Raw genomic sequence first — 22,749 nt, forward strand, 5'->3', positions numbered from 1 at the left:
CAACTTGACTTTTACTATAAACTGAGAGCTGCTCTCCACTGGAAAAAAAAAAATGTTTCCTGAGAAGTCCAAAATATCATTTAAGAATGCCATAACCATTTAAAATTAGTGTTTATCACAGAAAGCCATGCATTCATTATTTACGCATGTAGGTGAAGTATGTCTACACAAAGAGAAGTATGATCCATATGTTTCTGGGAGTAATAAATCCAAAATTATCTCCTTTGAAATAAAATGTGCAAATATGCTTGGTGACCCAGACTTTAAAGTATGTCCTTATCTGGATCTTTTTGTCACCACTGATTGTTATTCAATTCTTTATAAGGTATCTTTCTTTCAATTCACTCTCAGTGATTCTCTCATGCCATTCACTTACTCAGAAGAGTTCAAAGTAGATATTAATAAATATCTGATATTAATATACTAAAGCGAAATAGGTAATGTTTCACACATAGATAAGTATTGGGTTTGACATAAAGTTCTATGTTGATACCACATTCAATCAGCCTTCTAAAAACACCCTGGACATTCAGTATTCTTTCAAGAGATTCAACAATAGACAGTGTATTACTCATCAGACTGGATTTAACTACAGTAAGAGGTCTGTATGATTGATGAAAGTAATTGGCAATTTAGAGAGACTATAGTATGACGGTTATGAATATGGGCTTTCTAGAACTTAAAACATGAATTTGACACTGTCTAGCTCTGACACTGTGGGACCAGAGACAAGGTAATACCATCTTTAAGCTTCAGTTTCTTAATGGGAAAAATGGCGATATTACCTCTCTTAAAATCACAGTGGGCGTTAAATGAGATAATTCATGTGACATGCTTACCATGGTACCTGGCACAAAATAAATGTATATAATTATAAAAATGGTATATGTTGCTTTCCTAGTCCCCTGATACTCCAGCTTCATTGAAATCAGTTATATCATCAATTCAAAATGCTATCGATTCTTCATACGGATTTCTCAATAACAGTACACTTCAAAAATAGTCTTCCAAAGTGGCCGTTTCTGCGATATAGTTTACAGGACTTAGAGTGATATTCTTAGTCTACTGAGTGGGACTTTTCCAGGTGTCTAGTACCTCACCATGACGTCAAGTTTTAAATACTTTTGAGAAGCTTCAGCACAGCTGCTGGGGGAGATACACTGATTGTGTTAGTCTCTTCTTCATCTATCATGTCTTGAGACAGTTCAGAATGCCACACTAAGTTCTATATTAAGCTAACCTTTTTCTAAACCACAGTCATGAAATTTGGGGGAGGTGACATTTGACTTTACTACTTGTAAATGACCTTTCTTTGATTCAATTCCCTTTTCCATAGCACACACCCTCTTTCAGAGTTATAAAACAGAAAATGGCTCCCCAGTTCTATCCCTATATGGTTCTCAATTCCCTAGGTTGTAACCATCTGGCTATAAAAAATGGGGAGGGTGAAATCCCTGGATTATTTCCTTTACTATCTGTTGGTGGTAATGTGCTTTTCTGGTTTNTTTTTTCAGTCTATACAGGGTTGTTTAAGCAAGTGATTAGACTTTGCTTTACTGTGAAAGAATTTTGGTTTATAGAGTTGAAGCTTCTCACAAACACTGGGTATGTACTTCCACAAGCTTTTCACAAGATTAAAAAGACAGTATCATACTGCTATTGGCACTAGTTTAACCACCAAATGTTTCCCTTGAGATGCAACCTGCCATTGCTCTGCTTTAGAGTATGGATCTCTCTTGCAGAATCCAACCTTTGATATCACAGATCTTTAGGCTAGTCTGTCCTATTTTCACCTCCCAATTCCAAAGTCAAATGATTATGTTTGGTTTTCCTTCTGGTTTCCAGCAAAATAAGTTTCTTTTTAATCTCTTGCATGTAGCTGCTAAAAAATATTCCAAATTATAGAGAGTGTTTTTTGCCCTGTATCTAAATTAATGCTCACTAGGCATCTTCTCCTTTGTTATTCTCTTTTGGTAAGTTATGTTTTCACAAAGTTGAATCATATCTTTTTCATTTCTTGAATTAATACTTTATTGAGGATTCGAATAACTTCTCTGTACTTTCTGTGCTCTAAAATTTTAGGGTTTCTTAGAAGAATGGTCTTCCCAATCTCTTTTAGAGTTGATTGGTATTCCCAATCTCTTTTAGAGCTGAACTTTGACCCAGCTCAAAGTTCCCTCATTTTTGCATTAATGAAACTCATTTCATCAAATGCTGAACACATCTGCATTTTGAAAGCAATAATGATGGATTTTAATGATACCTTTAAAAATGTGTGCTTTCATTTTATTCAGGAGCCTCTCTGGTCCTCACCCCATTGGTTTAACTCCTGTAATTTATAATTCTCATTTGTGACAGAGATAGCTTATCAACTGCTCTACATCAAAACATGCGCTCTGGAAGAAATCTGATAGTATTCTATCAACGTGTGAATTTAAGTCATAATGTTACCTTTTTTAGGGACATGGGTATTTGCACAAGAACCTTATCTCTAATTTCAAAGTGATACTCTTAAGAATTGTTAAAAGAAACTATTGTTTAAGGTAGTTGGAATTAGAAGACCCTCACCCTGTGGGACTTATAGGCCAGTTGAATAGACCCCAGATTACCAGCGTACTCAGGGAAGGAAAGCTTGACAGTATTTATATGCTTAACTTATGAACTGGATTTGGTATCTTAGAATATTTTCTTTGAAAAGGCAGTTCCATTTTTGGCTTTCTTGCTTCTTCATAGTGCCAATCTAGGTCAACAGGAGTAAGTGAGACCATTGTTCCATATCCCGCTTAAAAAGAGAACACTACTTCAAAGACAAGAACAATGTCACCTGACAAAAAATAAAACAAGTTATCGGTTTTAAAACATTATGCTTATGTGTGCCTGTTAATCTTAACTTTTTCAGGGATTCAAGTTATTTTAGGGTAACTATTCTGGGTGATTATGTTCTATTTCTAGCACAATAAAGATATTTAAATAAAAAAATTAATATAGAATTTGTGTCCAAAAATTTCTTTGATTTTAAGAAAGAACTACAATTTTCCAAATTGCCCCCTCCCACCTTCTGCTAAAAACAAAACTAAAACTTAAAAACATAGAGTGAATTCCTTGAGCAAACAAAAAGGTGATTTTATCCAAATTCCTTTAAAGGGTTCTTAGGGCTTTCAAATCTAAAATAGATAAAACTACTCAAAGAAAACAAAACCAGTACTCCGTAATGTATCTTTTAGCTACATTGCCTAGTAAAACTTTTCTTTTGCTGATCACACTTAGTGATTAGAAAATTAAACCTATTTCATTTATTGATAGTCACCCTGATCCATGAATTGTCAGGGAGTAACAGGAAATAATTTGTTTTTGAAACAGAGGGGTCACATAAGTGCATTTTATTGCAAATTGCATTTTTATATACAATTTTAGCCAATTTTCATATTTATATTTGCAAAATTAACATATGAACTTTAAAAATATTTATTAATTATATATAATTTTATTTTTAATTTTCATAAAATTTTATTTTAGGTACATTTTGCAAATATAACTGTTATCTACCAAGAGGTTCAGACTGTTCGCATGGCTTGCAAAACAGAGCTGACCTGTTAAGGAAATTTCTAATATGACATATGAGCCAAGATTTGACCAAATTCTTTATGAAATCAGCATGTATCTTTGAAATCTGACCTTTTTTGTCCTTTGTACTTTGAAAATAGAGTTTAATACATGAAAGCTAGTTAAGTATATAATTTCCTCCATATTCATTCATTTAATAAATGTTTATTGAGTACCAACTTGTGACAAATACTGTGCTACTTCCGAGAAAACAATGATTAACAGGACGTAATCACTGCCCTTCAAAAGATCATATCCTAGTGGGAAAGACATTTTATTTTAAAACTCAACACATTAATAAAATATTTACAAAGTATGTTATGAAGGAAATATTCAAGGTGCTACGATAGGAGTTGGTGTAGGAAGGAGCAGTTTGGGTAGGATGGGGCAATAAGAAAGAACCAGCTACATGAAAAATGGTAAGGGTTGAGGGTGTGTTTCCTCCCCATCCCATCACCTCTTCCCTAAAGTAAAAACTTAACTCTCCAACCAGATACAGTGGCCAAAGAATGTGGCACTCCACTTCCCTGGTGGTATATTTTAATGCACAGTATAGTTATATACGTACCTTAAAAAAAAAAATGTGTACAGTCTATGTCTTCTGGCAAAGACCAGAAATAAATGTACCCTCTAACTACTATCAAAATACTACCCAGAGAGGCCAGGCTCGGTGGCTCACGCCTGTAATCCCAGCAATTTGGGAAACCCAAGCAGGCAGATCACCTGAGGTCAGGAGTTTGAGACCAGCCTGGCCAGTGAAACCCCATCTCTATTAAAAATACAAAAATTAGGCCAGGTGTGGTGGCAGGTGCCTGTGATCCCAGTTACCCAGGAGACTGAGGCAGGAGAATCGCATGAACCCCGGAAGTGGAGGTTGCAGTGAACCGAGATGGCACCATTGCACTCCAGCCTGGGCAACAGAGTGAGATTCTACTTTTTTTTTTTTTTTTAAGTACAAAAACTAGCCAGGCATGGTGGTGAGTGTCTATAGTCCCAGCTACTCAGGAGGCTGAGGCAGGTACATCCCTTCACCCTGGGAGGCGGAGGCTGCAGTCAGCAGAGATCGCATCACTACACTCCAGCCTGGTGACAGAGTGAGACTCCATCTCAACAAAACCACAAAACTACCCAGAGAAATTCTGAACAAAGTGAATTACTACAGTTTATACAAGGGTTCTTTCCCATGAGTGGATTGCATTGTGAATCAGGACTACAGACTCCATAGACATGAAATAAAACCCCCCAATCTTGGTATGAAAATGTAATCTTGATTTCTCTGGATGAGTTAGATACACCATAATCTGCAAATAAGAAAGGAATGCGGGATGTTAAAAAGAGGGAAACATTTGCCAAGATAGTCTAATTCTCCCAAGTGTTCATGAGATCTTTGTTATTCCAAAATCTGGGATTCATTCATGGGGAGGCAGGGTGATGGAATGTAAAGTGTCTGAAGGCTTAGCCACTAGAGGGAGAAAGTGTGCCTCTGGTGACTAGGGAGCCAATGAAAGTTACCTCTTGAAAAGGACAGGCTTCAAGGAAGCGAAATTAAGCTCTAATAAACCAAGGACAAGGACTACATCAACTTGGTAACTTTGGGGTACTTGAAGATGTATCTTTTAGATTTCACAATGGATTCTCCTCTACCAAATAATTAAATTGTGTAATCTATCAAAGGCATTTCATCTTAATTTCGATTATCTTTATTTCATATTTTCAAGGATCTCTATAGCTCTACAGATTCCTAAACACTTAGGCTAAGTTTTACAATTTATAAAAGTTATGTTATCCTTAATATATTTGGCATTTACATATTATAAACAACATATAGATTTCCTAAGGTAATTTAAGACTAAAATATTTGCTGTCTTTTGGGATGATTAGAATGACATACTGGTTTCTCTACTCAGACTTTCCCAACTAATTTTAGTTAGATAACTGGCAACCGTTTAAAAATCTGCTTTGCCAACATATAACTCACAGGAATTGCAGTTTTTCTTAAAATCATCAAATGATATTGCAAGCCTGAGGCCAAATAATTTCTCTTCAATGAAAATTTGTTAATCTTGTTTGCCCTGTCACACTAACTACCATTTTCTATAGTTAAACAAAAAGAGACTATTGTTACAATTGTTTAATAACACAATGCATGGGGAAAAAGCTTTAAGAAGTAATTCATTATAAAAGCTACAGTATCACACAAGTTATATGGTATCCATTATTTGGTGTAGATGTGAATAAATTCCTTCCCTATGTCAACATGTAAAGAAAAGTCACTATCCAAAATTACCTACAGAGTGGTGCTTAAGGTACTCTTGATGATTTTTCAATATATTGTTTTTTTCTCAGCAGAAAAAAACCTCAGCAACTATTTCTGGGATTCTTCAAAGGGGTAGGAGGAGAATGGTGCCTGTTCCTTCTCTTCCAGCATTGATTTTCTTCACAATCTGTGATATGGTTTCTCAGAAACGCCGTTTGGCAGCCCTGATAATTTCATGTGTTTTCAAACTTAAGCCACCCAGACTACACAGTTCACTATTTTCAGCTCCTTTCATTTTCCTTTTCCCTTTAATTATAGAAGTCTCTATTCCCTCTTTTTGCAAATGTGGTCAAGAAAGATACTAAATGCTACTATTTGTAGAAAGAATATGCATTTGTTTTTCTCTTGACGGTTCACGTAAGGTCTTTCCAAATAAAGAAGCTGTGATTGATAGTGATAGGCAACACTTCAAGGGTAGCAACTTTTTGGACCCTCATCTGTTCCTTTGATTTTGGGGACGTGGCACATGCCCAGGGGGAGAAAAAGCAAGTAAATAATTTTAAATTGCACTGTTAAAGCACTTTCAAAATAGTAACAGTTGAGCTTCACCTCAGACGTGAATGTCTTTCTCAGTCTATTACCGAGGACCCCTCTTATCCCGTTTCGTGTCCCGGTCTATGCCGTGCGTTCTCCGAAATGGGGCCGCAGAGTTACCGGCGGAGCCCAGTGGGTGGGAGGGCTCCACGCACACTCCCCGACTCCGGCCGGGACGCGGTTCCCGGGCTCCGCGCAGGGCGCCAGGATCGCCGCCCCGCTCCCTTCTCCCGGCCTCCCCACCAATCCCAGTTTGAAAGAAAACTTCACGCGGCCGAAATGAATGTGCCCTCACCGTTCCAAGCCTTCCTTTCCAGTCAGCAGAAAACGTGAGATTTATTATGACACGGGAAGGGGGACTGGGGGTCGTCTTGGCACACTCGGGAAGCGCGTTACCTGGGCCCCTGTCAGAGGCAGGGTCCGCCGTCCGGGGACCTACGGGCTGCGGGAGACGCGGCCGGGCGCGCGGGTGGGCGCGAGAGATTGCGCCCGTCGCGAAGCAGCCGGGGCAGCACTTGTCCTGTAATCGATTGCCGAGCGCGCCGAGCGGCTGAGCGCGCAGACACGCGCACACGCGCCCGCCAGCCCGCGCGCGCGCGCGCGAACACACGCTCTCATACACACAGGCACAGGCGCTCGGGCCCTGCACACACGCACGCGCGCGCACGCACGTCCGCCCGCCCGCGCCCGGGGCTCCGCCGCCCGCCGCCCGCCGCCCGCCGCCGCCGCCGCCGCCGCCGCCGCCGCCAGCCCGCCCTCCGCCCGCGGGCGTCTGCGCGAGCCCGGCCGGCGGGGGAGATGTGCTCGGGCTCCACCGGATCGGTTTCTCGGGGTTTGACCAGCTGTCCCGGGCTAACCCTGCTCCTCGCTGAAGATGGAGGAAGTAAAAACAGGATTACCCTTAGCTACAGATCCACTGCCTTAGTTTCCACCACCAACTGCAGTGCACAAACACACGTTAGGCACAGGAAAGAAAGAAAGACAGAGGACACATTAACAGTAAACACAAACAAAAGGGTGATGGGATTATTTTACTGCATGCACTGCTGAGGTAAATCTCCGCTTGGCTTTTGCGTGGTGAAGAACAGCTCTTGTTTTATTTGTCTTCTGATTCATAGATTATATATAAATATGTGTATGATTTTCAAAGGGGGGAGTGTTTTCAAAGTTAAGTGTAATTATATAGGATCTCGTTTTGCACTGTGATGTGATCAAATGACTTGTTGCTGTTAACCAGTAATAATAATAATGTAGGTATTTTTCTCTGGGATGGATGGATTGTGGTTCTGATTAGGTTAATGATTTTTGTAAAGGACGCTCAGGGAATCGGATTGAAAATGATGTCCTCTGCCTTAATTTATCGTCCCCTCCTTGTAATCTGTTTCTGGGATGTTAATCGATTAATCAGTTCTCATCTCTATAGCTATCATGAATTTGGACTTGTTTTGCTTTGTTTTAACTTGAATTCCAAGAACAAATATTGGGTAAGCTGGAATAAATTGCAGCTGTCCAGATAGAAGGTAATATCCAGATCCTGTTGGAATTAAAAAAAAAAAAAAAAACTGGTATGACACATATACAAAGGCAGCAGTTAAATCACTTTGACAGGTTCTAGTATGGGCGAAAGAGATGGAATTAAGATTTAATTTTTTTTCTTTTTTGCCAAGGGCCAAAACCAGTCCTGTGAAGTTGGCCTAGGTTCCTAGCTGGGTTCTGCCTGACTGTCCCTCCCCTCTACCCGTTCCCCCCCCCCCACCCTTTTCTTTCAGTTTTCTTGTCTTAGCTTTTGGTCGATTCTTAAGGAACCGGTGGATCAAGTTTTTTCTCTTGTTAATCGCATTGCTATAGCACTGACTGACCTCTCTCTCTCTCTCTCTCTTTTTTTTTCCTCTTTCCTGAAAGTACGTGGTGCCATTCCTGAGTGACTTTTCCTACTAGACCATCCCAAAGGGACGAGGGGGAGGGGTGGAAGGAGGAGGAGGAGGAGGAGGAGAAGGGGGGTGTTCCTTCTCTCTCATTTCTTGGTTTTGTTTATCAGCCGATCTGTTTGCTGGATTTGGGCTTGGAATGACCCACCTGTAAAGTGCTTTTCCTTCCTCCTCCCCTTGAACTCTGCAGGGGGCTTGGCTTGGAGGGGGCAAGGAAGGGAAAGAGAGAAGGGGGAAACACAAAAAACTTCTTTCTTTCTCCCTCCGTTTATCTTCAGCCCGACATTGTCACCTCCTCTTTGAGGGGTTAGAAGAAGCTGAGATCTCCCGACAGAGCTGGAAATGGTGATGAATCTTTTTTAATCAAAGGACAATTTCTTTTGTATGTACATTTCGTTTCTCTTTCTCCTTTTTCTTTTTCTTTCTTTCCTTCTCTGAGGGTTAATAACCATTTCATTGATGGGGCAGCTTTCTTTCGCTTCTCCCTGACGTTTCTTTCTTTTTAATATGTGTGTGTTAAATGTGTACATTTTTAAAGAGATAAGCTCATTTGTAAAATATCCGAAGAAACTGCTCCTCTTTTAAAGTTTACAGATCTCTTTCTTTAAAGCCTTATGTAATCATAATTTAAAAGAATGTGATAACAGTACAGCAGGTTGAAATTTAAGTGCTATGTAGTGAGTGAGTTGGGAATTTGATGTGATTATTCCATAAAGAAAGAAAGAAAAGTTTTTTTTGGGGGGGTGGGTAAAGGGAGGGTGGTGGTGAAGAAGGGGAGGGGAGGGAGAAGGGAAGTGGTTTTGGAGACAAGAAGTGAAGCTGCCTGTTTTCCAGTAAGTAATGGAGAAATTCCAGGAGCCAGGGCTAAATATACTTGGCGATCAATACAGAAATGGCTCATTGTGAATAATTTAGCTGCTGGTGCAGTCAGAGTTTTGAAACTAAAGGCAAAAAGGACCAAGGCCAAAGGGGTGGGGGGCGGGGAAAGTAAAAATCTTCTCAGGACTTGTCAATTCTTAAACTTTTTTCCCCCCACAGAATACAGTTAGATTATTGATCTTCTCATTATGTGATTCAAAGCTAGTGGGTGTCATCTCATATAGTTTACTTTTGTTTCTGAGAATTAAGTTCTGTTTTGTGTCATCTGTGCATGAGAATAATTGCCCAAAGTTTTTTTTTTTTAAGTGATTCCCTCCAGCACAACCAAAGTTTATGAAATTTTCAAAATCAGAATGTATTAAGTAGGCTTGGCATTTGTATCCAAGCATGGTCTGGCAGGAAATTAAGATTACATTGAACAGGTGCTTACAGAGAACTTGGGGTAGGCTAAAATGTCAATACAAGTCAGGGAGTTGGCCAACTGCTGTAGAAATCTTCAAGACACCGTTGGGCACTAAGTTTTTTGTTTGTTTTGTTTTCTTATGTTTGTTTGTCCTTCCCCTCCCTATTAGAACATGATGAACCAACTTGCAACAATTGTGAATAGAGCTATCTGTATACTGGGGAAATCCTCAAACTGCAGTGTGATTGTGGGAAGTAGTGAATGGTAAAATACTTAAATCCCAGTTAAAGCGGACACATTTGAGGTGTACCTCCTATTTTTTTTCTTTAAACTCAGTAAGTTTTAATCAAGAGAGTCATTTCTTTTTTGCTCTAGCCCATCTCACAGCACACTTATCTTTCCTATCCTATCTCCAGCAGGAATCAGATCATTTGCAGAAAGAGTTCAGTGACTTGCAAATGAGCACATACAGTAGTACACTGTAGTATGTTTCTGGGCACAGGTTGCAGCAGCAACATGAACTAACTGCTTGAAGCATCAAATAAATAAAGAATTTAATGGTAGATACTGAAAGGAATCATTGTATTAAGGATATAATCTTTTGTTTTGCAGCATTGCACTTTGACTATGGAAACAGAGGCTATTGATGGCTATATAACATGTAAGTATTCGTTTTCATTAATTTGTTATTGGTAATAAAGTTACTTTTGTATTACCTGTGTTTTAATTCCTGGATTATGAAACTTTGTTAAGAATTCTGCATTCTTTTTTTTTAATCTGTTCACAATTTTACCTTTGAATGAGTTTGAGAAAATAACAGCACAGAAGTGAAATAAGAAGAAAATATAGAAATATACTCTTAAGTAGTATACTTAAATCAATAGTAGCTAGCAGATTAACACTTTCCTGCTTTTTAAATTTTACTTTATTGGAAGTTTAGAATAGGTCAGGTTACATGTATGTCTACTAATATGGTGTGTACTAAATATTTACTACTATGTAACCTAATTTTTATTATGTGAAAGAGAATTAGCTTTCCTAACTTGACATTTCTGTAGCTACCCATCTTTTCCACCTTCTCTCTGATAGCCAGCATTTTGGAAAATGCTCATTATAAATGCTGTGTGCTTAATAATTAAATAAGATGTTAAAAGAAAAGTCATTTTTTTAACTGAAAGATACTTTAGAAATCAGCAACTTCATAAGAGTATTGAGATAAAGTTTTGTTAATTTTTTTATTGTGGGTTGATTATGGCTTTTCATCATTTCATTCAACTATATTTCTAAATGATATTTCCTTATAGTTTCTTTTAAGGGAAAAATGTATTACCTTACAGTTTGAAGGCTATGCATGCCATTGGGTGTACAAAGCAAAGTTAGTAATTACATTTTATGTGACATTGAATAGAAACCAAAAGATTTTATTTTGTGAAAGCAGGTGACAATGAGCTTTCACCGGAAAGGGAGCACTCCACTATGGCAATTGACCTCACCTCAAGCACACCCAATGGACAGCATGCCTCACCAAGTCACATGACAAGCAGTAAGTCTTCATTTTATGATTTTTTTTTTTTTCTATTTCTCCAGCAACAGAATTGAATTTGTTAAGTGTGTGGGGTCCTCTCACGTTGTGGTGTAGCTACGGTTATAGATTTTGCTAAAGAAAGAACAACACAGATTTATTCCTGTTCATTCTAGTATTATAAAACATGAGCCTGCTTACTAGTCTGAACTATCCCAAGGTGGCATTTGGGAGCTGGTGCTTACCTGTATCAGGTAAGAAAGGTTAGAATTTGCTTGTTATTGTTTTGACTTGCCAGGTTTGTGGCTGGATTTTTTTGTTGTTGTTGTTGGATAAAAAATGTGGAAATATCAGTTCCAAAGGACTCTTCACAATTAAAAAATAAAATAATTTTATATCGCCTTGGTAGAAAGCTAAACCATCAGTAGTAGTATTAGTGTTACTTGCTTTAAAAAAATGTGAAAGTTTCTTCTCCAAAGCATTGGAAGTGAAGTGTAATTGAAAATTTATAGAACTTATTTATATCCATTTCTCTAACAAAGATGAAAGCATTTAGTCCAGAGAAGAACTGATAAAATTTGGAAAGGTGTTTTAAACTTGTAGGAAAAGACAGTTTTGGCTACTATTTTTGATAAAGGTTGTTTATTGATACATTGTATTGATAATGTATTGATACATTGTTTTCATGTAATAAGAAAACAACTTACATGCTGTCAGTGACAGAAGACGAAATACTTTCCTTTATTAAGAATATGATTTTTTTCTTAATTATAATGTTTTATCAGTTTAGTTATCAAGTGCAAGTGCTTTATTACTCTTACTCAAAAGTAATTTGAAATATTTTTTTCTTTGTACTTTCAATTTATATTTTATTCTTATATATTATAGAAAGAACATTGGACTTATATGTAAATATAATTAAATTTACAAGTTTTCTGTCTTGGCAATATGTGAAGGAAAGGCATTTTCTTTCCATTTTTTCTTCCCTGAAGATTTAATAACTAAGAGAAGTGAATCATCTACTTAATTATGAGCATATTCGTAAGTTCATTCTGAGTATCCAGAGAGAGCAACTTTTTCTTTTTAGTTCTCTCTAACAGCTCTTGAAACTTTAAGTTATTATAAAGCTACAAGCTTAATAATTAGGAAAGACTACTGAATTATAAGCAATTTATATAGAATACTATTGAATACATTTTGCAATTTATTAACTTTAAGTAATTTTAGGTTATTGACTTGAAATTATGATTAAATTATTTGAGTTTGCTTTATTTATTTAAAAGTTATAGTTATTTTAAGTAATGAGGAGGATTTAAGAAGCAGGCGTTATAATTCCTTTATCATTTAGAAAGAAAAAGCTAGTAAAGTTAATGAGTGAATGTATACTAAATTATTATGCTAATCTCATAATGATCCTTTTGCATTCATTTTTTTTTTTTTTGCTAGTTTATTTGATAAAAACTATACTATGACTATAATTTAGGCAATAGAGTTTTTACATTTCAATATACTAGTTCTTTGGTATAATATATTTTTATTTCTCAGATAACTCACATGATTTCCTAAAGAGTAAAAAGAGATTAATATGTAGTTTCTGTTAGTTAGCTATTGGCTTTAGAAACATTGCATGGATAGGGTAGGGAGTAACTGTTAATCAGAGACTTGACTGTCATCCCCTAGACACAACCAAAGGAAAATGCTTGTCAATTGGTTAACTGGCTACTTTATTTGTGAATTTGATTCTGGTTTTGCTTCAGAAAGGCAGTTCTCTCATCTTTTTAAATAAACATTGCAAAGTGTAGGCATGCAATTTGAACAAATAAGAACTGTCCTTTTAACATTTGAGCTTTTCTCACCCAACAACAGTAAACTTATGTTTGGTAGAGTTTTTTAACTTACTAGCCTGTGACAATTCCATGTTAATACAGTTTTTGGCTAAGCTGCACATGTTTTCAGGTTCTTTTCCAAAGAGTTGCAGGTTAAATATTTTGGCTCTCACTTCAGAGCTGTCTCTTGCATCCTTTATGTAGCCTCTATTTACAGTATCTAGGTTACCCACTTAGGTGTTAGATGGAGAAGATACCCATTTTTCCTCTCTGTTAGATCTAGGAGAATATCAGCATTTTAGATTACCAAAGCAAATAGTGATAGAGAGGGACTCTTGTCTATTAATTAGAACAAGAGGCCTAGAATTGGTCACTCTGATGTTTTTTCGTGACTTAGAATAATTTTGTTTGCATCTGACCTGTCAGATCACTTGTGTCTGAGATCACTGGTTTTCCTAAATCCCTTTACATGCATTGTTGACTTTGTTAAATGAAAAGAGCTTATTTATTTTCTGCGTTTTTTAATATCTTCATATATACTTCCTGGAGGGTGGCTGTTTCCAAAAACAGAGCTGCAATTTTGATTGAAAGTGTTAAAGCTAAAAGTAAATGTGAAAACCTTTAAGATAGTTTCTAGTAGCAGGAAGGAGAGGATGGGAATATATGTGTAAGGAAGAAAAAAGTTATTTTTAAACAGTTTAAAAAAATAAAATAAGTAATATATATATATATTTTTTTAAATAAAACAGCTAACATTCTGGCCAGAAAAACTATCAATAAGGCATGAGAGCTCACTTATTTTGGCTTTAGGAAGGTAGTCAGTACTACTATAAGGTCCCAGCATTTGTTTAAGCTGTTTGGTAACTATTCTAAGATGAAGGGTTTCTGTGCAACTTGCTGCCAGCTATTGTATAAAAATAATGACAGCAGCTATCATTATTTGACAGTGCTAGAAAAGAGCACCGGCGACTTGGGAGAGAACTAAAAATGTTACATTATAATGCCTGACAGTTTTGGGTTTTAAAATTTAGCATGTAAGATAAACTTAAAAAGAAGTAAGAGGTATTAGTGATCCTAACATTTTATAATGACTACTTCCTATGGTTTTGAATGAATTTTCTTAGAGAACTTTGAACTTTTTCTTCTGAAATAGGATCTGTTTGATAAGAAGATGGGCATTGTTGCCTGAAATCATTAGTGTACATATTGAGTCTGCTGACAATCTTCGGTGTCAGGGATGACAGTATATGCCTTGATGGCGATTGGAAATACACAGTGTTAAGTGATTTTAAAAATAGAATCTGGGAATTAAAAATCTGAGACAGACATCTCAGAACAATATAGAAATAATCCATATTGCATTTCGGCCCATCAGATGAAAAACTTACTTTGTGATTCCTTCTGTTTCTTGGTTAGCTCGTTTTCAGTTCTTGCATAGTTGTTGAGTATTGGTTTCAGACTCTTCTATACCGGCAGCTGACTATTTTGAAAATTGCTTAAAGTTCAACATTTTAAAATTAATTTTATTTTTCTTATTCATTTTTTATAATGTTTATGTGTAAGTTTACCTTGCAGGTAGTCACTTAAATGGTTACATCATGATGCAAAATTTGTTTCTATTACTTTAAAGCTCTTAAGTGGATCAACTGTACAGTCAATGCTATTTATCAGTCTGATGGCCAGGTGGCATGTATGGAATCGGAAGAAGTAGTAAGTCTAGTTTTACAGGGCTCTGACCAATAATCAGGTCAGGGAATCTAGTTTTTTCTTTTCAGAGTGCTTCACATTAACTTTTTTCTCAGCTAGTTTCCATTTTTAGAATCTAGTGAAGCAGAAGTATATTATGATCTCTATTTTTCATATGTGGAAATTGAGACTTGAAATCAATTTACCTCTTAGAGAACTTAGCACAAAGATGAAGTTATCAGGATTGGGACATAAAATTATGATATTACCTTGTGGGTTAGATATTTGCTATCTCTACAATGTCACTTTCTCAGGGTGTCTGCTGTGTCCAATGCCGGCCCATATTTTTGTGGCAAAAGCAATATTTCAGAAACAGAAGAGTGTTGTTATGAGGGTAGAGTGATATCAGATAATCTTTTCAAGAGGGTGTTCTAATGCGCTTTTTGAAATAGAGCCTATATTATGGGACTCACCAGCTTTCTGAGTTGTCTTCTGTAGCTTAGTTTGGCAGTCACCCTTGGTTGCATTTCTGTAAGACACACCCTAATATGACACCAGATGGGCTTGATGTAAAATCTTGCTGTTTTAAGTCATGGTACTTAAGTTTGTGTATATATCCAATGTACTTTACATTTAGTTCTTATTTATTAGGGAATTAAGTAAAAATAGTGCTGATTTAACTTGTTTACAGCAATCAGAGATAAGTGTCATAACTATGTACCAAAAGAGAAAAGGAGGGAAAAAAGGAAAGTAAAGGAGGTATATATTTGTTGGTAAATAACAGCAAAAGTGCTATAATTTTTTCTTTGCACTTCATTCCACTCCCAACTCCCCGTCTTTTTGGGCTGCTTCGTATGTGAATTAAAGCCTGTTTTGAAAAAACAAAACAACTTACAGTGGAAAGATTATCCTTGTTGTCTCTATCTTTGTTTAAAATCTGTTTTTTCTGCTGGAAGTACCTTTTTTTTTAAAAAAAGTAACATCATTGATTATGTTCTCTTTGGGAGTCTTCCTGTAAGCTGTAGTGAATTTTCATCTCTGGGTTCCGTGCTCTTCTCTCCTAACTTTTGATATATTGATATGTTTTGAATATTCACCTATTTTTATCATATCTGGAAATATCAATAGCATGGTTCCAGCCCTAAAATGAGATAGAATATGTTGTTTTTCTTTACTTTTTTCTTTATATCTGTTTATGTCAAATGTATTCATTGACCTGTTAATATTTTCTTTTTGTGAATTAACTGAGACTCAGTATATCTCTGCTTCGATATAGGTAAGGTTTATTTAGGGACGATTTCCTTTATTATAAATGTTATAATCACCACTGGAGTGAGAGAAGGTAGAGGGGCATCCCATCCTTTATTGAGTGCACTTAGTATACTAGATGCTTTTGTTATTATTTCACTTTGTCTCCACATCAATTCTGTGAGGTAGGCAAGTAATTACTCCATTTTATAACACTTAAAACTGAGGCTCAGAAGCAGTAGATTGTGAGTGGTTAAAAATATGGGCTTTGCAATTATGCTGGCCTGGGTTAAAATTCCTGCTTTGCTGTGTGACCTTGGGCATGTCACTTCACATCTCTGAGCTCCAGCTTCCTTATCTGTAGGATGCGGATAAACAATGCCTACCTCAGTGCGCTGTTGTGAGGTTTCAATAAGGCAATATATGCAAAATGCTTAGCACAACTTCTGGCACATGCTAAGTCACAATAAATAATCACTGCTGCTATTACTCAGAGCAGTCAAGTTACTTTTTCATGGACCTATGACTCATAAGAAAAAGAGTTTGTTTTCAAATCCAAATCTATTTGAAATCTGGGTCTTTTGTTCTTTCCTGTTTATTACACAGGTCCAGGGAACAGAGATAGGGATTTCTGACAATTTAGAGTAAGAATTGAAGCAGGACTCCTCCGTTATTTAAAGCATCTATGAAGATTTTGGTTAAGAAAGAAGTAGAGTTTGTCTATATGTCAGAATTGAAGAATTTCGGGGAGGGGTGGTGCTTGACATCCCTGAGTATTGTTTTGTGGTTTTGATTATATGTAAAGCAAATCACTGCATATTATTGGTGATCCAGATATACCAATCATTACAAATGAAAAAAGAAAAAAAATTCTCTCGAAAGAGTAACCTATTCCTGTGGAGAATCAATTCTTACAGAATCCTCATCAAAAATTTAACCTCATTTGATGTTTCTGGTAGTACCGTAAATTCTCACTTGATGATTCCTAATAAAATTGTTGGTTTAATGGTCGATTGTGCACTTGAGCGTAGTAGTTTAGGTGTTTCAAATTTGAAGTAGGCTTAAAATGCAATTATCAATTATAAGCATTTGACATTTTCCTGTTCAATTCTAGTTGATCAATAAATATTTGTGAGATGCTTCATATGTACCAGGTATTGTAAGGTGAATCCAAAGGTGAATAAATAGTATATAGTCCTTTTCCTCCAGGAACTCATACTCTAGTGGGACAGACAGACATTAAATGAGCATTTTCCTGTAGTAAGCTTAGTGTCTTGGTTATTATAAGGGATAAGAGATGGTGCTAGTTTGGAAAGATGTTTTTAGATGTTTTAAAAATGTTTTTAGTTTAGACTGCTTGAGCCGAGACTTATTAAATGAATAGTATTTAGGGGAGAAATGGAAGGCCTTTTCAATAAATGATGTACCCACAATAAGAGGTGAGAAATAGCATGCAGCATTCTGGGAAATACAAGCAAATTGGTATTTCTAGACTGTAAACTTGGAGTCTAAGAATTTGAGGCGAGGAACGACTTTGGAGAGTTAATCAAGGCAGGATAATGGAATATCTTGTATGAGGGTAAAACTGACTTTCATTTTCATGGAAGTCAATGGTTTTAACAAAGTTGGTGACTTCAGTCTTTTTTGACTGACATGGATCTATTTCACTACAGTGTGGAGAAGAAGATTGTGGATGGGGACAGTCTATAGGCAGGTGCATCTTTAACAGTCTGTTTCGGTGTTTGAGAAGTCATGAGAGCTAGCAGTAGTGGGATAAAAAGGAAGGAGAAGGATCTAAGTAATATTTAGCGCTTAAAGTAGACAGTACTTGGGTAGTAGAATTAAGGAGAGAAGAGGGTCAACCTCTACATTACTGGATAGATGGTGGTACGTTCTGTCAGTGAAGATGGCAAATAATGGAGCAGGTTTCCTAGAAAAGATTTAGCTTAGTTCAGTTCTGGTTTGAGGCATCTGTAGGGTACAATTTGGGAGGGGGATAGCAATTAGTCACATAGTTATAGACTGAAGTATGAATTTTCCTAATTAGTGAAAACTAGTATTACCCCATGGTTTGGTTACTTTTCTGCCCGTATAACTTTAACAATAATTTAATACCATATTTTAAAAACATTCATGTCTAAGTAATTCTCAGTATTTGATCAGTGGCAATATTTCCTCAGTTGCTCATTAAATCAAAATTCTATATTGAATTGTATGTGCACAGCTTCAATAAACTCTTTGCTCAATGGAATCCTTCTATGCTAGTCTCAGAAGTTGAATTAATTGACCGACTGATTTTTGGACAAAAAGCTCTTCAACATTTTGTGGTATATCTAATATCATAATTTCTATGTTTTTTTTTAAAAAATCGTAAGACAAATGTATGCCATATACTCTAGTGCCCCTTCTCTAATGATTTGTCTTTATTCTGTATCTTGTTTCTTTATAAATAAATGTGTTACTGAAAATATTATATAGTTATTGCAGGTTGTTAGCTAAATACTACTCAGTTCTGCCGCATTAATAGCTAAGGATTTAATATTCCTCACCAGAGCCTTTTTGAAGACTTTTAGTTAAATATGCAGATACAATATATATTATTTTAAAATGATTTATATGTAATTAATTTTTTTTAAAATATAACATTATGCCCCTTGGGATGAGGTTACCTGGAGGGGAAACTATAGCATATATCTTAATTAATATACATATTCTAAAATATTTATTATAGAATTTCATCTTAAAAAATGTAAGCACTGATTACCTAAGACACCATAGAATTCCAAATGAATGTTAATGCTAGAAACAGTTCTTCTGAGATTTCCTGTATGTGAAGATTCAGAACTCCCTAGAGAGATATTTTTCATCTTTTGATCATTGATCCAGCTTACGTTTATTAAGTACTTACTGTGTATGATGCACTGCTGGTACTGGGGCTCAAAAAATATGTTTGAGGTGTTTTTCAGAGAAGGATGTTATCTTCAAGGGTTCAAATGAATTGATATTTTTTGTGAGATCATAATACTGCTTATTACATTTAGAAGTAAATGAGTGTGATGTGCTAACCATGACTTATATCCATTATAGATTAATGAGCTGCTTCTCACCTTTTACCTCCAAGAATTTTTCAAACGTGTATAAATTTGAGGAGATACAGTGAAACAGACAAAAGGGCAACCAGCCACCTAGATCAGTTCTTACAGGATAACATTTCCCTACAAAATTATTTATAATGCAGGATTTGGTACTCATCCTTGCAAGTTCTGAAACTAGATTTGTGGCACACTTAGAGTGAATCTGTATCTCAAGGTTGACTGACATTAAACAAGTTTATGAAATTGATATTTAAAATCAGATTGCCAATTTATGTTTAGATGTTAATTAAAAATAAAACACACACACACACACACACACCCCTCCCCCAACCAACAAACATAGGAGCTGTATCACTCTAGTTGGCCTGACCAGATCATTTTGTTCTTGTGAGCTGACCTATATGGGTAATCAGTAAAGGTCATTTAGTGAGCAAGGAATCTGAACAAAGGGAGTTAGTTATATAATTCAAATGTTTGATAGCATCAGACTAAGAAAGCCTAATATATTCAGCATCACAATAGAGATGGTGTTGCCATTAGGATAATTATGGTTGAAGTCCTTTGTCCAATTCCTTCTCCTTTGAATGTACATGGATTTAGATTCCCTAGATCTGTGTTCAACCAAAATACTTCTGAGAATCATTCCCTCCCACCCTTGGCTTCCTTGGCTAAATCTTCTACATTGAGTCTTTAACCTATATTAATACATACAATCAGGTTATGACCAGTTTTTTTCTGGCCTGGGATCCATTCATTTTCTTTAACTTGATTTATATTTGTGCTTTACGTTGTAAAATGTTGATTTTATAGCCTAACTCTATGAAGACAATCTTATAATGCCCATAAAGGATACTTTCTTCAACTACTATTGCCATAAATTCAAACTTCCATTCACAGAAATCTCAATAGCCAATGTGGTCAGCAGTTTAAAAGTTTTTAATATCTATTTTAGATGAAGATGGAAAATAGCACTGCCACTTGAGAAAGATACTTTAAGTTAGCTGGTGATATAGAGGCACTTCCAGTTTATAGGTCAGAAGGAAAAAAACACCAAACCAGTGTCATGAAATTATTGACGCGATCTGACTGCAGCAAATGAGATTTTATAGCAAATGGTTGTGTTACATGTTACTTAGTAGGAAAGCTGTCTTAGTCACTGAGTGTGAATTAAGTGACTTTTCAAAGCATATAGCTTTATTTGGGGGCCACACATTGATTATAAAGGAATTAATTAGATTTTCCAGATGGGAATCTTTGAGGAAAATGGTCATACCTCTTCATCCCCAGCATATGCATTGTACACATTGTAGGAACCTGGTAAATATTTGTTGAATGAAAGAACTACTTAAGATTAGCATATTAAATATGTCTTTTTAAATAATATGCTCCTGACCTACTTGAAAAAATTTGGAAACTTGATTTCTTAGTTGTTGAAATAATCCAAAATCTTAATTTACTTGTGTTTAATCTTAATTCTCTGTTTGGGTATGCGTTATTTTTAATGTCTCACTCTAAAAAAGATTTTGTAATCTTCAGATTGGTCTCAAAAGCTGATCTCTAAGTTTCTAAACAGCTCTTATGTTTTCTGATTTTATACAACTATGTTCAGTGGAATCCACATTAATGTTAATGTAGATGTTTCCATGATACCATCATCATCATCTTCATTACTACTATTAATATATTAATATAGCACATTTAGGGTTACAGATTTAATTCCATATACTTGTAATTTTAAAACCAGTTATCTATCACTTATTTAAACTGTTTTTAGTAGCATGTACAAGATGGAATGCTTCAATTAGCTTTTCTTATGCACTCCAGATATTTTGATGAGTGTATAATTAATCAGTGTGAAGTCACGTTCTAATAAATTAACATTCTGGGTGTCTACACTTTTGACGTTTTTGTCATTGCTCTCATTATCATTGAAGCTGTAGTTCTCCTTTTACTTGACGATGTCAACTCTACCTACTTCTTACTAAGACATCAACATGCAGGGCTTGATCATGTTTTGAAGTGCTAGGGTACTACGTTACTCTGTTTCAGTTGAATTAACAGTGAGAATTTCTGGATGAGTTCTAAAGGGGCATAATTTCTTCTGTAGGTATATAAAACATTTCTGCTATGGCCATTTTCATAAATATCCTTGTTTTGTTGTTTAAAAATATACATTTTAACAAGTAATATTTACATGTGGAAATATCTTAGAAGTCTTCTAATCAGACTTATGCCAATATGCTTTATGTTCAGATGGTCTGAGTAGATCACTTTATTTTCAATATGTCTGTTACTTTTTAGACTGAAAAGTGGGATTTCTATAGTTTTTAGGGCTGAGGATGTATGTTTAATTCCTGATTATAAAAGATCTGTCTATTTCTATTAGAAATGTTTGATCAGACCAGGTGTGGTGGCTCACACCTGTCATCCAAGCCCTTTGGAGGCTAAGGCGCACGGATCATCTGAGGTCAGTAGTTCAAGACCAGCCTGACCAACATGGTGAAACCCCATCTTTTAAAAAAAATAATAAAATAAAAAAAGAAAAAGAAAAAAAAGAAATTCTTGATCAGATCACCCATGTATTATCCAAAGCTTGAAAATTGAGCTATTTAATAATTTTTAGGTACTAAAAATAGGCAGTACCTAATCATTTCTGTGTACTGTTTAAAATGACTAACACCTTAAAAACATTGACTTGAATGTAGCATTTGGAAATATAAAATGACTTATATTATTACATTTTTGAAAATGATTTGAAGGCAGCAATAGATTGTGTCTGGACATAACTGAGAACTATAAAAAGAAATATGAGATTTTATGTGAGTCTGCTGTTTTTAAGTTCTCAAAGCATGAATTTACACACTACCATCTGTCTGAATTATGACACATTAATGACCTAATGATAGTTTTAGATTTAATTTTTTTGGAAACAAAAACAAAAAAACACCCCCATACCTCAACAAAACACGATTTAAAATAAATTATTTTTGCATAAATTATGACAATTGCTGTTTGCATGAATTTTGGGGGCATACATTTGAATATTTTTAGTTGGTCTTACATTTTGAGTACAATACCTGTAACAAATTTGAAAAGATATTTTTTAGCCAGACGAGCTATAGCTACTGGACAATTGATTTCATGCAACTCTCTATATGTGATAATGCCATTTATGTTTTTAAAGCATACGTGTGCATGTGTATGTGTATGCATGTGTATGTGTGAAAGCAAAGAATAAGGGCGAGAAGGAAATGTCAAAACTTGATATAGTTTACTTTGGGTATGGGAGGGTAAACAGGATGTTTTATATTTTATTCTAAGTAGTTCTACGATCTTTAGATCTCTTACAAAAAATAAATTCATATATTATTTGCGTAATTTAAAGAAAAGACAAGTGAATTCAGTCAACCTTTTTTCTAAAAGTAAGTGTGGAGCCAGAAAGCTGATAGTAGCTCTGATTACATTGGTTTAACTTTGAAATTTCAGTGAAATTATAGACTTATAAAAAGGAGCAGCTATCATCAATGATAAATACTGTAATCAGGGGTATTTTCATATACAAATGCTATCTTCAGATTTATTGAATATTATCTTATAGATTTAGTCAAAATATAAGGTTTTTTCTTTTAACCAATTTTCCTCTCCTCTCCTCCCCTCCTCTCCTCCCCTCCTCCCCCTCCTCCCCTCCCCGTCTTCCCCTCCTCCCCC

At 35.8% G+C, this 22,749-nt stretch overlaps 1 protein-coding gene across 17 annotated transcripts in view; it reads left to right on the forward strand.

The window, feature by feature from the left end:
• Nucleotides 1-7,223: 7,223 nt before the first annotated feature.
• The window catches only part of IKZF2 (IKAROS family zinc finger 2), a 160,562-nt gene continuing 145,036 nt past the window's right edge, over nt 7,224-22,749 (forward strand). For 2 of the 17 annotated variants that reach the window (XM_017534996.2, XM_017535002.2), the window contains exons 1-4: nt 7,224-7,505; nt 8,661-8,764; nt 10,277-10,325; nt 11,103-11,207. In XM_017534996.2, the coding sequence (XP_017390485.1) occupies nt 10,292-10,325; nt 11,103-11,207 (139 nt within the window). In that variant the 5' untranslated portion in view covers nt 7,224-7,505; nt 8,661-8,764; nt 10,277-10,291. Of the gene's footprint in view, nt 7,506-8,267; nt 8,356-8,407; nt 8,765-10,276; nt 10,326-11,099; nt 11,441-22,749 lie in introns of those variants that run through there. The other 15 variants (XM_017534997.2, XM_037740790.1, XM_017534992.2 and 12 more) reach the window with 14 other exon arrangements.

This window comes from Cebus imitator, unplaced genomic scaffold (assembly GCF_001604975.1).
Source record: "Cebus imitator isolate Cc_AM_T3 unplaced genomic scaffold, Cebus_imitator-1.0 Scaffold89, whole genome shotgun sequence".
Classification (NCBI taxonomy): domain Eukaryota; kingdom Metazoa; phylum Chordata; class Mammalia; order Primates; family Cebidae; genus Cebus; species Cebus imitator.